Consider the following 14,829-nt stretch of genomic DNA (forward strand, 5'->3'; position numbering starts at 1 on the left):
TCTTTTCCAAATTACTTCCTTTCTACTTTACTTTTTTTTAACCTTTACTCTTTTAAAATGAGCGTAGTGTTTAGTAATATTTATTTTAAACAGAAGCAAAAAGTCAAACCCTTTGCTTACATGCGTCAAAGCAGAATGTTTCAGCGTGTCTGAAATGAAAGATTTGATTTTGAAAATACTGAAACAAGCATATGATGCCTTGTCATCTTTTTACCAGCCAAAGCTACTGAGCAGATCTGACCTAAATGCACAAATAGCCTTGGTCCCCTTAGAAACATCTGACAGATTTATTACTTACGTCTCTGTTTCCTAACTGTATTTTGTAACTAAAACTATAAAAAAAGTGTTTTAAGAGAAGGTAAGTTTAAGTCAATACTTGTTAACTTCTACGTTTGCCTCGGAAATAACTTCCAGAGAGGCAGTATTTTGGTGCTGTCCTCTGCTGTGCATTCCGGAGGCCATTTATTTTTATAAGGATGCTGTAGGGGACTGAGTTAGGTTCATCTTCCTAGGGTTTCCAGCAGCTGCGGTGCTGAGGGATGCCCGAACAGGTGAAGGCAGGGGTGGGATCCGTGCACACTCACCTGGCTCGTGGGGTGGGTGGAGGTGAAGGAGAGCAAGTGCCACAACAGCCTTGTCACTGCTCGTTTGGGCATATGAGGGAGTTTGCTCTTGTGGTGTTCTTCCCACAAGGTGTTCTTCCCACGATGTTCTTTCTGGCATCATCCTTGAGGTTTACTGGCACACAACCTGGAATTAAGGTCCAGTGCTCACAGGCGGTGAGTTTAAAATTTGCTGAGACTTGAGAATTCACACAGGGTGGGGAATTAAGCTCGTTTAACCCTGGGAATAACACTGGACCACAATTAAGTAGCATAGCTAAAGTTTTGTAATTCAGACAAACCAGCTGAGAATGAATGGCATTTCCAGATGATGATTTGAATTAATAACTAGATCTATGAACATCAGGATCTTTCTTCATGAATGGAAACTGCTCATGACTATTCATGACTCTTGGCAAAAACAGGAGAGTAAAATGGCTCGATTTACTGCTCGTGATCAGCATCTGGTGTTTTTCATTGTCTGAGACCAGTGAATCAGATTTACGATGCAACAGATGAATTGGTAAATTACATTTAGGAAACATTAATAGCAGTAGTTACTGTTAATGGGTCTGACATTTTTTATAGAACCACAGAATGCTTTAGGCTGGGAGGGGCCTTAAAGCCCACCCAGCTCCACCCCCCTGCCATGGCAGGGACACCTCCCACCAGCCCAGGCTGCCCAAAGCCCCATCCAGCCTGGCCTTGAGCACCTCCAGCGATGGGGCATCCACAGCTTCTCTGGGCAGCCTGTGCCAGAGCCTCACCACGCTCTGAGTGAAGGATTTCCTCCTTATATCTGATCTAAATCTCCCATCTTTCAGTTTAAAGCCATTGTCCCTTGTCCTGTCACCACACTCCCTGACAAGGAGTCTCTCCCCAGCTTTCCTGTAGGCATTGGCAGGCTGCTATAAGGTCTCCCTGGAGCCTTCTCTTCTCCAGGCTGAACACCCCTCAGCCTTTTTCAAGTCTTGCTGTTTAACTGCACTGTAAGGATATGTTTTATATGCTTGGTTTTACACTGCACGTATTCTCATTCGACAGGTTTGCCCGTTTGCCCAGAGCTGACCCGAGAGCACATTCCTAAAGCCAGGGACGTGGGTCACTTCTTGTCTGTTACTGGCACTGTCATACGTACCAGTCTGGTGAAGGTCCTGGAGTTTGAACGGAGTTACATCTGCGATAAGTGCAAGCACGTGTTCATTGTCAAGGCTGACTTCGAGCAGTACTATGCCTTCTGTCGGCCGTCAGCCTGCCTGAATGAAGAAGGCTGCAACTCCACCAAGTTCACTTGCCTCTCTGGAACAACCTCTTCGCCCACCAGCTGCAGAGACTACCAGGAAATCAAAATTCAGGAACAGGTAAAAAAAAGATGGAGAAAAGGGGAGAGGGCATTATGGTGTAGATGTCTAGATGCAGATGGGATCTGCAAACGTCTTCTTCCTTCTGTCAGTCAACAACTGCATCAGCAATTACTGGAGACGTGCTCCTCACAGAATTCACATTTGCCTCTCAGTGAGGCTGTAAGTCCAGTTAAAGTGGAGGAGGAGTAACAATCGGGCCTCTTTTTACAGTAGCACATAACTGAGACAAAACAAGCACAAGAAAACTACTCTGTATGAAAACTGAGAGTAAGTAGGGTACATTGTAGCCAGTGTTTCTGTTTGTTTGTACATTCGGTGTCGTCTTCATAAAGCCTTTTAAAGATCTCTTCAGTTGTTTCAGGGGGTGGATTTTAGAAGTTTAGAAGGTAGTGGTGCCAGTCTGTGTGCTACGTGCATGAAAACTGAAATTTATTAAACAGAAATCATGCACCTCAAAGTTCAGAATAGCAAAGAAATAAAGGAATCAAACTATTTCTTGTAAATAAGCCCCTATGTTGCATGATTATTTCCGACAGTTTCTGCTACATTTGTTTTACTGTGTGGCACAAAGATCCCTGTGATGGGGAAGGAGCTTGGGCTTATTAAACACCATAGAGTTAAACCAAGAATAATTTCAATTTGTGTTTCCTACTCAGCACTGCAAGTAACTGTGCATGTCAGCCAGTGCTGACAGTGATATGAAGTGCCTGTGGCCATTTAGATAACACACAAGGGTGAATTAACCTTCCTAGCCACTAGAGAATGAATAAATCTGGAGTTCTAGTATGCACGATCCCGTGCTGCAGAGTGAAAAGGTACTTCTGATTCTTGCTCTTGCACAGTGGATATTTTAACAACTCTAGCAAGCTTTAATTGTAAATGGAAAGATTTCTGGTTGGAAATAGACCGTGACAAGATTGTATAGACTTTGCCCTGGAGAAAAGAAAAAGAATTGCAACAGTCAGTGGCACATTTGTCAATACACATTCACCTGGTTGTGTGTGATTTTATGCCTTGACACCTAGATGTAAATTAAATCTCAATCTGTCAAATTTGGGCTATATACCAGAAAAGTACCGAGAATAACCTTTCAGTATGTAGTTCAATGAAGGGTTATCTAACCCATGGACATGCTTTGTTACCCAAAGTAAACTTTGCTTACTGAAGAAATGTCTGGAAAATAACTCAAATTAAAAAAAAATAAAAATCAGTTCTTTCAAATGACATCTTTGAGTGAGCTTTTCAGCAAGATACTGAAATCTCACAGCACCTGCCAGGACTGAGCACCTTCAGCTAATTTAATACCCAAATCTGTTTCCATTAACATCAGCATTAAACTATTAAGCTCTTGACAGCAGTGGCTTGTTTACTGTGTAAGCTCTGTGAGAAAAAGCAAGCGCTGACCTGAGTTCCAGGAAGGGAAAACAGGTCCTTAAGCCAGAGCAACAATAAATGGTTTTTGAAAGGTGCTTTCTGAAGTGCTCTTCCTTCTGTCTCCTAGGTCCAACGGCTGTCTGTTGGAAGCATCCCGCGTTGCATGGTGGTTGTTCTGGAAGACGACTTAGTGGACAGTTGCAAGTCTGGTGAGGATACAGCGTATATCACATATGTTTGTACCATAAATGTTTCTACTCTTCATGTAAGATGGGTCTCTGATGAGTAGTCTGTCAGTGCCAAGGGTCTGTTTAATGAGATATGTTTATCTGCCACGCTGTTTCAGCTGAAAAGTGAGCATGACAGTCAAAGCCTAGTCTAGAAAACGTTGTACATCCACACGTTACATCTTGATTGTTGGACAGATCAGCTTCAACAAGTAATGTTGTGATGTACAGGAAGTGTATGAAGTCTTGTTAGGGTAAGAACATCAAGCCTCTGGTGTTCTCACACTGCACATGTGTGTGGTGTCCGTCTGTGGCTCTGAAGGCTGTGTAACCTGACCTCCTGTCCGAGTGCTGCGGGTGGAAAGAGCTACTTGGCTGCCGGTAGGAAGCTAACTGGGGGGAAGATGAATAAGAACGGACTAAAAGTCCTCAAACAGTGACACCCCTTCAAGGAACTCAATGCTTGTTACTGGTTGTACTGCCTCAGCAGAGCACTGTGGCCAGCATGTTCATGAATGATAAATTCACAGAAAGTATCAGAAGTCAGATAAGCTTTGGCTAAATTTTTTGTTTAGTAAACCTAATTGAAAGAAGAGATTTTACAATTTACCGTGAATTTCTCTTTTCTAGAAGAGAGTTATAGAATATCCGGAGTTGGAAGGGAAAACGTAGATAGGAAGCATAGATAGATATAACTAAGAGCTCAACTACCTTAAACAGAGGTAGATGGACATAGCAACTTCCTACCACAGACATAAACAATCTAGGTGATGTTTGTTTCAGACTTCAAACTGCAGGATTGTTTTTGGTTGCTGGTTTTTGTTTAAAAAAAATAGAAACTTTAATACATGTAATGGTATTACATGTATATAATAAAATAAATAATAAAAAAATATATATATAACTGTAACACAGATTTAAATTGCACTTTTATCCAACACATCTGCATGTCTCAAGTCAGATGTTACTTTACTAATTTTTGTCGTTACCCCCAGGAGATGACATCACGGTGTATGGAGTGGTAATGCAGAGGTGGAAACCTTTCCACCAGGATGCACGCTGTGACTTGGAACTTGTTCTGAAAGCCAACTATGTTAAAGTAAATAATGAGCAGCTAGCAGGGGTTATAATTGATGAAGAAGTCCGCAAGGAATTTGAAGACTTCTGGGAAAAGCATAGGAACGATCCCTTGGCAGGTTAGTAGCTGATAGCTTTATAATAGGATGCATGATTGGAAATTGATGTAATCAGGAGTGAATGTACAGTGACTGAACACATACTTATTTCCCCATATATTCCCACTACCAACTCCTCAAAAAATACATTTTTTTTCCAGTAGAAGAATTTAAAATACTTTAGCATAATGAAAAAATAGTATCAAATATCTTGCATTGATTTTCCTTCTTTTGAGAAATGTTTTCTGGAATATATATTAAGAAGAAATGAGAAGTAATATAAGGGGAAAAAAAAGTAACATGCTTTATAATCAAGAAAGAAAAGTATACCCCTTAGAAGAAACAGTGCAGACCAGATATGCCTTTAGCCAACATAGCTGTTGACTCTGGGGCCAAAGATCTGTCTCATTGTCTCTGCATCCTGACTTAAGCTCTGAATCTGCCACAGAGCTCAGTATGTACTGCCTTTGTTATAACTCTTATATGCCTAGCTCTGTGATTTAGGTGTTGCAGCCTCATATCATATACGGAGAGAGTCTCCCAGTTCTCGGGGTCTTCCAACAGCCAGTGTTTAGCATGCTTGATCCTAAACTCACCACAGTCTTCAGTCAGCCACCTAACAATTACCAGGAGATGTGTCTGGAGCTCTGTCCCTCTCCAGAATCAAGTGCCACCACCTGAACCACAAGGAATCTCAAAGGACTTGTTAGGATCAATGTCATTGAACTGTCTCAGAATAGCACTCTGTCTTTTAAAACCCTGGAAAGCTCTTAGTCTTTCTTCTTAAAAGGCAAATGGGAGGAAAAGCAGGTAGCAATGTTGACCATATTAGCTTCAAAATCAGAGAGCTCACAGAAGGAATTAGAGATCTTATCAATGACAAAGATTCTTCAGAACTGTATTTCCTGGAAAGCAGTGTAATTGCTAGCCTCCTGCTGTTTGGAAAGAGAACATTTCTTATCACCCTGTTCTGAGAACATCCAGAAAGGAATTCAGGATCCACTTTAAAAGCCCCAACTAATCTTTCATTCTTGGGACAGTTTTTGGAAGCCTGCAGGGAGCAATGTGGTTGTATGCACTCAAAATAAACGGACGTGAAGTGGCTACAAGCAAATTGGGATGGAAATTAGAAGTACCCTGACCACCCGAGATGTTCCTTCCAGGCTGTTTCTCTGAAGTAGAGTCCTCTCTGGGGAAGGCAGAGATCAAGCCTAACTAATGAGAGTAAGGAGTAGGCCATTTCACAACAGGATGTATGTGCACGTTTACTGTTTTTCAAGAGATGATGGTAGTTACTACTGCACTTCTTGTCAGTCAGTTCCTGATCCTGTGTACTAGGTATGTTCTGAGAAGGTCTACCATGGCAGGCCTCTGAGAGAACTTAGGTGACCTTACTTTTTCTGGATAGTATCTAGGAGGAAGCAGAAGTGCTGAGCTGCTCAGCTTTGACAAGGCAAATGAATCTTAAGTCCAACAGAGGCAACTGTGGAGTTAAATCTTAAGTTACGCTGTGGTTGACCAAATTTTTGAAATTTTAATTTTTGGACACAGATGTGTTAATTCCCTCAAAAGACCTCAAAAGAGACACACATGCCTCAATTCATCTATTAGGTGCCTACATATTTTGCCAGTACTGTGTATTTCCAGGCAAATTTAAAATATTATGTTAAGAACACAAAACCGGTTGCTTTGTTCTATGCCCTAGCAATGGAAGTAATGTATGGCATTAAACCTGTGATCCCAGTGCTGTTAGTATCAGGCTTTCAAAGGACAGAATTAATTCTGTCACACACCTTCCAAGCCAACAAAATTATCGTAGCAGATGGAAGTACTCTTTTGCTGGAAAGAGACTATGGAAGGGAGGAGGAGAAGGGGAAACACATAGAAGGGTCAAAGGAGAACTAGAGTCAAGACAATGAGGAAAAGAAAGTCCATGGGAAAGCAAGTTTTACTCTTAGGGCAGTGCTGAGTGCCACTTTTTTGCTCCTCTTCTAGGGAGGAATGAAATTTTGGCTAGCTTATGCCCTCAAGTGTTTGGATTGTACCTGGTGAAGTTGGCTGTAGCCATGGTGCTTGCTGGTGGTGTGCAGAGGATCGATGCTACTGGAACCCGAATCAGAGGTTAGTATTGTTTCTGATAGTATCTGACCCTTGTCTAACAGTTATTCCCATTCCTGTCTTCACCCTACCCCACAAAATCAAGCCAGTAAGGTTTCAGAAGCATAATAATCTCATTTTCGTGACTGAAAGTAATTTTTGATTAATGCTGAGTATTCTTCTAGAATCTCAGACAAATAAAGTGGGTGTCTAGACTTCCTCTTTTTATTTTAGCTTTTCCCAAATAAAATCCATAAAAAATATGTGTTCAGGATTCCATTAGGTGGAATATTAACAGCAATTGTTATAGATCAAACATAAACTCACTTTTTATTGTATAAGTGACATTTTAAAATAATTTCTGGTAGACTATTCCCAGCAGTATTTGGCATCAAAGGATGGAATATTAATGTTTCCTTAATAAGGATCATGATAGTACATTGAAAGGAAAATTTGAAGGATTCAATTTACTTCCTAATGCCAGACTTTTCCATCTGTGATTGTCAGCGCTTCTCACTTAGATCTGTTACTGTAAGTTATCCGCCTGCTGATTCTCCTTCTGTTGTTATTAGATGGCAAATATGCCATGTGCCAGGTGGTACACAGGTCATAATCTATGTAGGTCATAATAATTCTAAAGTAATACGTGTGGATATACATGCTTCATGCTTCAGCACCTAAATAAGGCTATAGACTTTGTATTTCAATAGAAGTTGTACTCATGTTTTCTAGCTGACGGTCTCACTGAGTATCCAAATTATTTACCTGTGTAATTACATTGTTTTGAAATTTCTGAATTGTGTAACTGTTGGCGGTATAACAATATATATAACAATATCAGTTAAGAAAAACAAACTGATGACATTAGAGCATTTTGCAGTAATTTAAATAACTGAGTAGCGGAATCATAACTAAGCCCTCACGTTCAAGAGTGAGCTGAATCTGAGAAATGAGTATTCTCAAATGTAAGAACTCACGGTATGGGAAGTTTTCTAATGTTTTTAATTTAATTCATTATAAGTATTTGATTTGGGTGCAGCAATATGACCATATGCTTTAATAAACAATAATTCATCACACCCAGTAAATAGTACAGTGTTATATGGAATTACACCTTATGATGTATGTGTAGAGCTAAATGTGAGGTGAAAAATTAAAGGTATTTTTGAATTCAGAGCATGTTGTGCACACCTTTCTCTGCATATGTACCATGTACTCCTATATCAATGTTTTCCTCCAAGGTGAATCACATCTTTTGTTGGTTGGAGACCCAGGTACAGGGAAATCTCAGTTTCTCAAGTATGCAGTAAAGATTACACCCCGGTCTGTGCTCACTGCAGGAATTGGATCTACAAGTGCAGGTATGTGCTTCTTTGGTTAGAACTCTTTATAACAGACTCCAGTAGAAAAAGGGCATAGAGGCCTTTTACATAGGTGAACAAGAACTGGATTTCAGGTTGTATGAGCACAGTTTAAGCAAAAACTGACATGGAGACATGCGGAGGCTTGACATGAGTCTGCAGAAGGGCAGTGCTGCCCCTTCTTCTGTATCAGTGGAGCAGTGTGATGAGCTTCTAAGAGGGAGCCTTACAAGCCCCATCCAGAGGTGCCTCTCACTGATTTGCTGTCAGAGGATGATCTGGACCTGTATTTTTAGCGTTCTTCCCTGCTATGACAAATCTGACATCTTTCCAGAGCTCACACTGTGTGATGGGCTAGAATCGTTTGGTTTCTCCTGAACATACATTCTCCCCTCTTCTGTTCTTTTACGTATTCCGGCTGGGTGCCAGTTTGATTTCTGCTTATTTCCTGGAACGGCAACCCTGTGTTGAGAAATTATTTCTGCCTCATAAAGATGGTTTCAGAGTGAAAGCTTTCCTCCCTCCCTGTCCCCACCTTCCAAAAAAAACCAAAAAAACACACCACCAAAAAAACACTTTTAAATATGTCCCAGCTGGCTCAGACCGCTGGGGATCTTTACACACTCTTCTGGAAACAATATGCAAGCTCAGATCACTTCTGCAAATGACTTCATTTGCGCAAATGACTATGTTGGTAGTACATTCAAAATCGTGAAATAATTAAGGGCAAAAACCAAAGGGTCGCAGTTAGCATGTGCAGCATGGATGTTGCTCAAATTGTGCAGCTGTTCATTTTATGTCTGGAAAACAGCATTGTTTATACGTGGGGAAAAACAGAGAATAAATCTTTACCAGTTCTACAGCTACATGTACATGTGTGTACTGGGTCCTCTGGCTATGGAAATGCAACAGCTACTTCAGTGGTAGTGGAATGTAACACTGAACATACTCACTCTTGTGTGCAGTGAACTTTTCATGCCTCTGATTTTCCACTCAAACTGTTCACGGATAGATCTGGAGAAAAACCAGAGAGAACGGTTTGGCTCAGCATACCCTTATCCCTACCTTTTGTTGGGTGTTAAGAACTGAGAACAGGAGGGATAATTAAAAATTTGCCAGGGAGCTGGCAGTGACTTGGAGTGAAATTTTGCCAGGAGTTTCAATGTGATCTTGCCCAGTTTTATTGGGAGTAATCTTGTGTCAGCTGCTTTGGGTCTCTAACGTTGCTATTGCCTTCTTCACCATGTTTCCCACCTCACCTTCATTTTCTCTGTAATCTGGTTTACAACGCAATCGTCACAGCTGTGTTCAAAGATGTTTCCCTGAAAACCAGTATTGCAGCTTAAAAACTTACTGCGGTATATGTGCCATGCAATCAGCTTAATGATGTGTGGAGATTGAGTTTCATCTTGTGAAAGGATCATTTTGGGTCTTTAGATCATCTACATTCCACTTAAATATTCTTTTTATTTTAAAATAGCACTCTATTTCTTTCACCTTCCTGAAATCTTACAGCAAAGTGTGCTGAATTTCCACCTTGAGATTCTAAGGACCCTCATCAGAAGTGAAACTTGAATCCCTAGCAAGAAATCTTATTAACCCTAGTTTAACTTCAGAGTACCTTTCCACGATTAGAACTGCTGGACTAAAGCATTAATCTCTAGCCCAAGAGTTTGGATGCAGCTTGAATTATTTTCTTTGCCCTTCTGTACAAGGAGTGTCTTATTTGTGAATATGTTTGGAGCTGTACCTAACACTGAATTTGTCAACTTGCTGTTCATGCAGAAGCTCCAAGTGATGTGTTTTAAGAACTATGAAATTGTTTTACATCACATCTGCATGCTTCAGATTACCAATTTATTCTTTCTCCTGAGAGGAAACTACTAATTGACATTTTTGCCTACAAGTAAAAAGACTAAATCCATAAGTTCCAGTTTCGACTAGTTCCTTACATTGTATATAAAGTAGTCTGGATTGCAGTTTAATTACTGGCTCTAAGATTACAGTCCACATATACTAAAAAATGCACCTGTAAATTGGTAATACTTTGGAGAAGTGCTAAAAGCTGTCTTATGTTTGGATTTTTCTCTCAGAGAAATTTGTCAATAACTTACCTGCAAATTCTGGTTTGCATCTTGTGTATTAATGCATCTTACACCCTTTGCCCATCTGGTACTCCTTTATGACACTAGCAGTTTGTCAGCTCTGGAGTTGGAATTCTGCTTCCAAAACTGTCTACTGTATCAATTTTTCACCATGGGCATTTATTGGTGCCAGGATGCAGTGTTAGAATGTTGTTCCTGTTTAACCTAAATTCCCTTTCTTTCTTGCTCTGTCTTAGGAATCATCTGTTTTTAGATCCATTATGACATTATGATCCCTTTTTTCTTTAAGTGAATCAGTATTTGAGGATCTTCATCTTTTTTATTTCCCTGACAGGCTTAGACTGACTGCTTGCTGCAGATAGCCTTTACAGGGGACAGGGATCCATTCTCTGTTGTGGGTAAAACCAGAACTTTTCTTCCAGTCTCTAGATAGCATGCTGAGTTTACTTGCTTTGTGAGGTTGCCTTTGTTGCTAACCACATACTAGATGTTTTCTTTTGAGAGTTCTCTGCACATTTCTTACTTTTATGAGGAACCAGGCTTCGTTCTTTCTACAGATCTTTTGTTAAAGTTGTCAGCCACAAGGCAAAACCAAGTTCAGTAACTCAATAGCAAAAATTTCTTTGACCGCTATAGGGCTTTCTGATTTCTAAATAAAAGATGGGAACCATCTGTCCTGCAGGTTCTGTCTGCACACTGTTCATTTTTTATAAAGGCCTTTCCCACTTATTGCCTGAGAATGACAGGTAGGCATTCACATACCTTTAATTTTTAGAAATTGATATGTAGTTTTCCAGAAGGAGACTTACTGAAGTTTAACAAAATCCCTCTCTGGGTTCCAACTATACTACTGAGTTCAACCAACTGTTTTGCAGTCCCCGTAGCAGTAGTGCTGCTTGTGCATATTTGGGTGAGATAATTAGTAATAAGAAAATATTTCCTTTTCCCCTGGAGCTTGAGAAGTGCAGCCATCATTTGAGTGGTGTGCTTGATTGCATAGGGACTGGAACTAACATGTACCTGCTGCTGGTGGGTCTGGAGGTATCCAGGCCAGAGTCATCCTGACATTTTCTGGTGTGTATTTGGCTGTAGAGATTTGTGCAAAGTTGTATTCAGTGTCGTGTCCCCCCAGATGGACTCCATAAAGAATTTTCTGAACTGTGCTCAGAACAGCTTGTCTAAAAATCTGGGAGACAATCAGCTGTTTCTCCTACTCTCCAGTTCTGTACAATATGACTTCCTGAGCTGTAAGAAATGCGGCCTTCTGGCCTCTCCTCTTACAGCCTCTACAGAGCCCTAGGAGTACTGCATTTTTGCTGGCACTTAGCAAGTTTAACATTGCCCATATCAATGCCAACAGCATTTCGCTACTGTATTATTTTTCTCCTCATTGAAGGTAACTAACTCAAGGGTAAACAGCCATTTTTTCTTTTTGCTAGTAAGCCTCTCTGCTGCACAGGCTTCAGATGCTAACCATTGCCTCTGTTCTGATCTACTAGAAACCATTTCTATGTCTGATGTGAGCCCTCCAGTTCTGGTTATGGTAGAGTACGTCAGCGTCCTGAGATAATGCAGGACACTGAAACTAGGGATGTTTTTCCCTATTTGTAGATCCCCAAATTGTTTCTGGCTATTCCTTAGCAGATCCAGGTCATTCTTAATTGATACAGGTAAAGGCAGTGCCAGGGAACACGCTAAACAACCTAGCACTGTGGGCAATAGCGTGGCAGTGCTTGGATCCACACCATGGCCCTGATGAGGTTATTAATAGAGATGCAGCCTTTAGGCTAGTCTTTTCAGATCTTTACTTCTGCCACAGGATTCTCCATTGTCTTTGCAAATATTCATAATTGTAGATGAACTTGTGGTATTTTCTGTCAGTGTACCTTAAAAATACTTTCCTCATAATATGACTTAACTGTCTGTTTTCTAAGCAGTTTGGCTTCAGGTTGAGAAGGCCTTAACTCTCTAAGAAGTCTGCTAAACTTATTGAAGGAATGAATTTTGAAGTTCTGATCAAAGCTCCTTGAGATATGCCACATCCGTAGCCATGTCTCATCTCTTGGAGATCCATAAATCCCCTTAATTTCCTCTTACTAATACTGTTCCAAGATGGCCTTGTCTTGAGACTTGACTACATGCAACAGATTATTTAGCCAAGTAGGTATCTATCTTCAGAAATTTCAGTTGGTTCACACATCTGTACCTGAAGACCCCTGGTTAGGATGGACAGGAAATGCTGCAGGAGGGAACATCTTTGTCATGTTGGCTGGAGGCTTCAGTTCTTACGCAGCTCTGGCATAATATATATTGGCAGGCAGGCCTAAGAATTTTTTTCTCCTGCTATTGAAATGGCAGGCATTTCATTCAGCCGATTGTTGTTACATGTCTTCAGGATTCCCTTTGCAGTACCACAAAGCACTGAGGTACTGCAGTGTTGGTAAGCCACACCTTTCTAGAGAGACAGGACAAGCTGGAGGAGCCTTCATGTGGAAAGGTAGGCCTCATTATCGGCCTGTGGCCCAAGGGGCTTTTGGAGGAAAACCCATGAACTCCTTAAAAGTTCCTGACATTTCAGCCTGTTCTTAAAGTTGCTGTTACCACATGGCTGTTGTATAGCCCTTCTGCAGCACAAAGACTCCCTCCAGTTGTCTGCTGGAGGCCAGTCACATCACTTACACCATGGACAATGAGCACCCCACTATGTCTCCAAGACAGCACTACCAAAATTTGGAAATGTTGAAGTGTGTCTTCCCTCCACCTCACCCTTTGCTTCCGAGGGGCCTTTACGTTCTAGATTCCAGGTACAAACCTTGGTTTTAACTTTAACACAGCCTCCCTCGTGACTCCAGCTGGTTCCTTTCTCTTACACATTCTTCCTTGCTAAGACTAAAAAATCAAGCAAAAATATTTCCACCTGTTTTCTGCAGCCCTTGTCTAATCTCACACATGATGAGACCAGCTCGTAAGAAGCAGAACTTTAACTAGAAACATAAATACAAACGGCAAAGCCTGGCATGAGCTGTCCCCCCACACACAGCCTGCCCTTATAAGTAGTTGCATTAACCTTGTAGGTAGATGTTTTGTCTTCTCTGTTGGCCCTGAGCAGAGCCCTCCAGCTAGCAACAATAGTAATGCGTCTGCTCCAGATCAAACTTCTGTGGCTCTCAACAGAACAAGAGAATCTGGCCCAGCGAGCTTGCAGTCCACTGTATTTCTTATGGTTAAGAGGCAGGGTCGTTAAGCAAGTGAAAGATCTCCTGCAGTTGCCCAGACAGAAGTCAAGATGTAGTAACTTTGCTCTTTTTCTGTCTCTTGTAAATGAGGATTTGACTGGAGTGTGCAAGCATGTATGTATCTTTTTCCTTCTTTTTTTTTTCCCTACCACCAGTTTCAGATGGCAGCGAGCAATCTTTGTATAGATGCAACTGGGCTAGCCTCCAGTCAGAGCTGACTTCTGGAAAATCAGCAGTTGAGGCCCTAGAAAGAAAAATACTGGATTGTGAGATTGGTCTTTGTGACACGGTGACTTGCATCTTGGGAGCACAGACTGTTTGACAGGCTGTAAACTAAGTTACTGTGGTTATTGTAGCCATGTTCTGAGGTACTGCAGTCTTGAAGATTGGAAATGAGAGTTGGTGTTTTCAGTGGAGTTTGTAGAGCCGCTGGAGAGGTTAAATTTCACCAGTCTCTGGTACAATGGAGCTGGAGTGTTTTTACCCCCTTCAGACTCAGTACGTCATAGTAATTCTGATTGGAGGTGATTCATGAATAAATCACAATGACTGTAAGGCGAAGAGACTTTTTTTTCCAAGCTAGACATAGAAAAACAACCTTGTTTTTCATCAGTAATGGTGCTTGGTCTGATCCAAGAGGCATGAATGAATAAAGGGCATGAAAAACCCCTGATGAGCATTACGGCAGTCTTCTAATAGAATTTAGGTTGGATATTAGGAGAAATGGCTTTACTGGAAGGGTTGTGCAGCATTGGAACAGGCTGCCCAGGGAAGTGGTTGAGTCACCATCCCTGGAGGCCTTCAGCAAATGTGTAGATGTGGAACTTAGTAGCATGGTTTAGTGGTGGACTTCAGTAGTAGGTTAGAAGTTGGACTAGATATCTTGGAGGTCTTTTCCAACCTGAATGATTCTGATTCTACAACTCCATGAATTGAGGCTACCTGTCTAACCGAGGTAAAAACACAATGAGAAGCGTCCGTAGTGCTGTTAACACAACCTGTAGCATGCCCTTGCACCTTGATGGCCTCTGCAAGATGAGGTTTGTTGGAAGGGGAACTCACCTTTGGCACCGAAGTTGTACTGCTGTGCTGTCAGCACTAGCTGTCTGTGTTAGTTATACAGCCCTGCTGCCAGGTCAAAGACGAGTCTTTATAAAGATGCTTTGTAGTCACTGTCTCTCTTTAATACTGCTAACTTTGCGCTGTGATGTTGCCTGATGATGAGACTCGACGCATTTGGAACCCTGGAATTTACTTTCTCAAATTCCTTCTCTCTGAGCTGTGATTT

The 14,829-nt window shown here is 41.3% G+C and overlaps 1 protein-coding gene across 4 annotated transcripts in view; it reads left to right on the forward strand.

The window, feature by feature from the left end:
* Positions 1-14,829, forward strand: part of MCM9 (minichromosome maintenance 9 homologous recombination repair factor) — a 45,402-nt gene that overhangs the window by 2,681 nt on the left and 27,892 nt on the right. For 3 of the 4 annotated variants that reach the window (XM_068677608.1, XM_068677609.1, XM_068677606.1), the window contains exons 3-7: positions 1,647-1,963; positions 3,468-3,549; positions 4,563-4,763; positions 6,738-6,863; positions 8,081-8,200. In XM_068677608.1, the coding sequence (XP_068533709.1) occupies positions 1,647-1,963; positions 3,468-3,549; positions 4,563-4,763; positions 6,738-6,863; positions 8,081-8,200 (846 nt within the window). Of the gene's footprint in view, positions 1-1,646; positions 1,964-3,467; positions 3,550-4,562; positions 4,764-6,737; positions 6,864-8,080; positions 8,201-13,696 lie in introns of all 4 variants that reach the window. The other variant, XM_068677607.1, reaches the window with a different exon arrangement.

Source organism: Anas acuta, chromosome 3 (assembly GCF_963932015.1).
Source record: "Anas acuta chromosome 3, bAnaAcu1.1, whole genome shotgun sequence".
Classification (NCBI taxonomy): domain Eukaryota; kingdom Metazoa; phylum Chordata; class Aves; order Anseriformes; family Anatidae; genus Anas; species Anas acuta.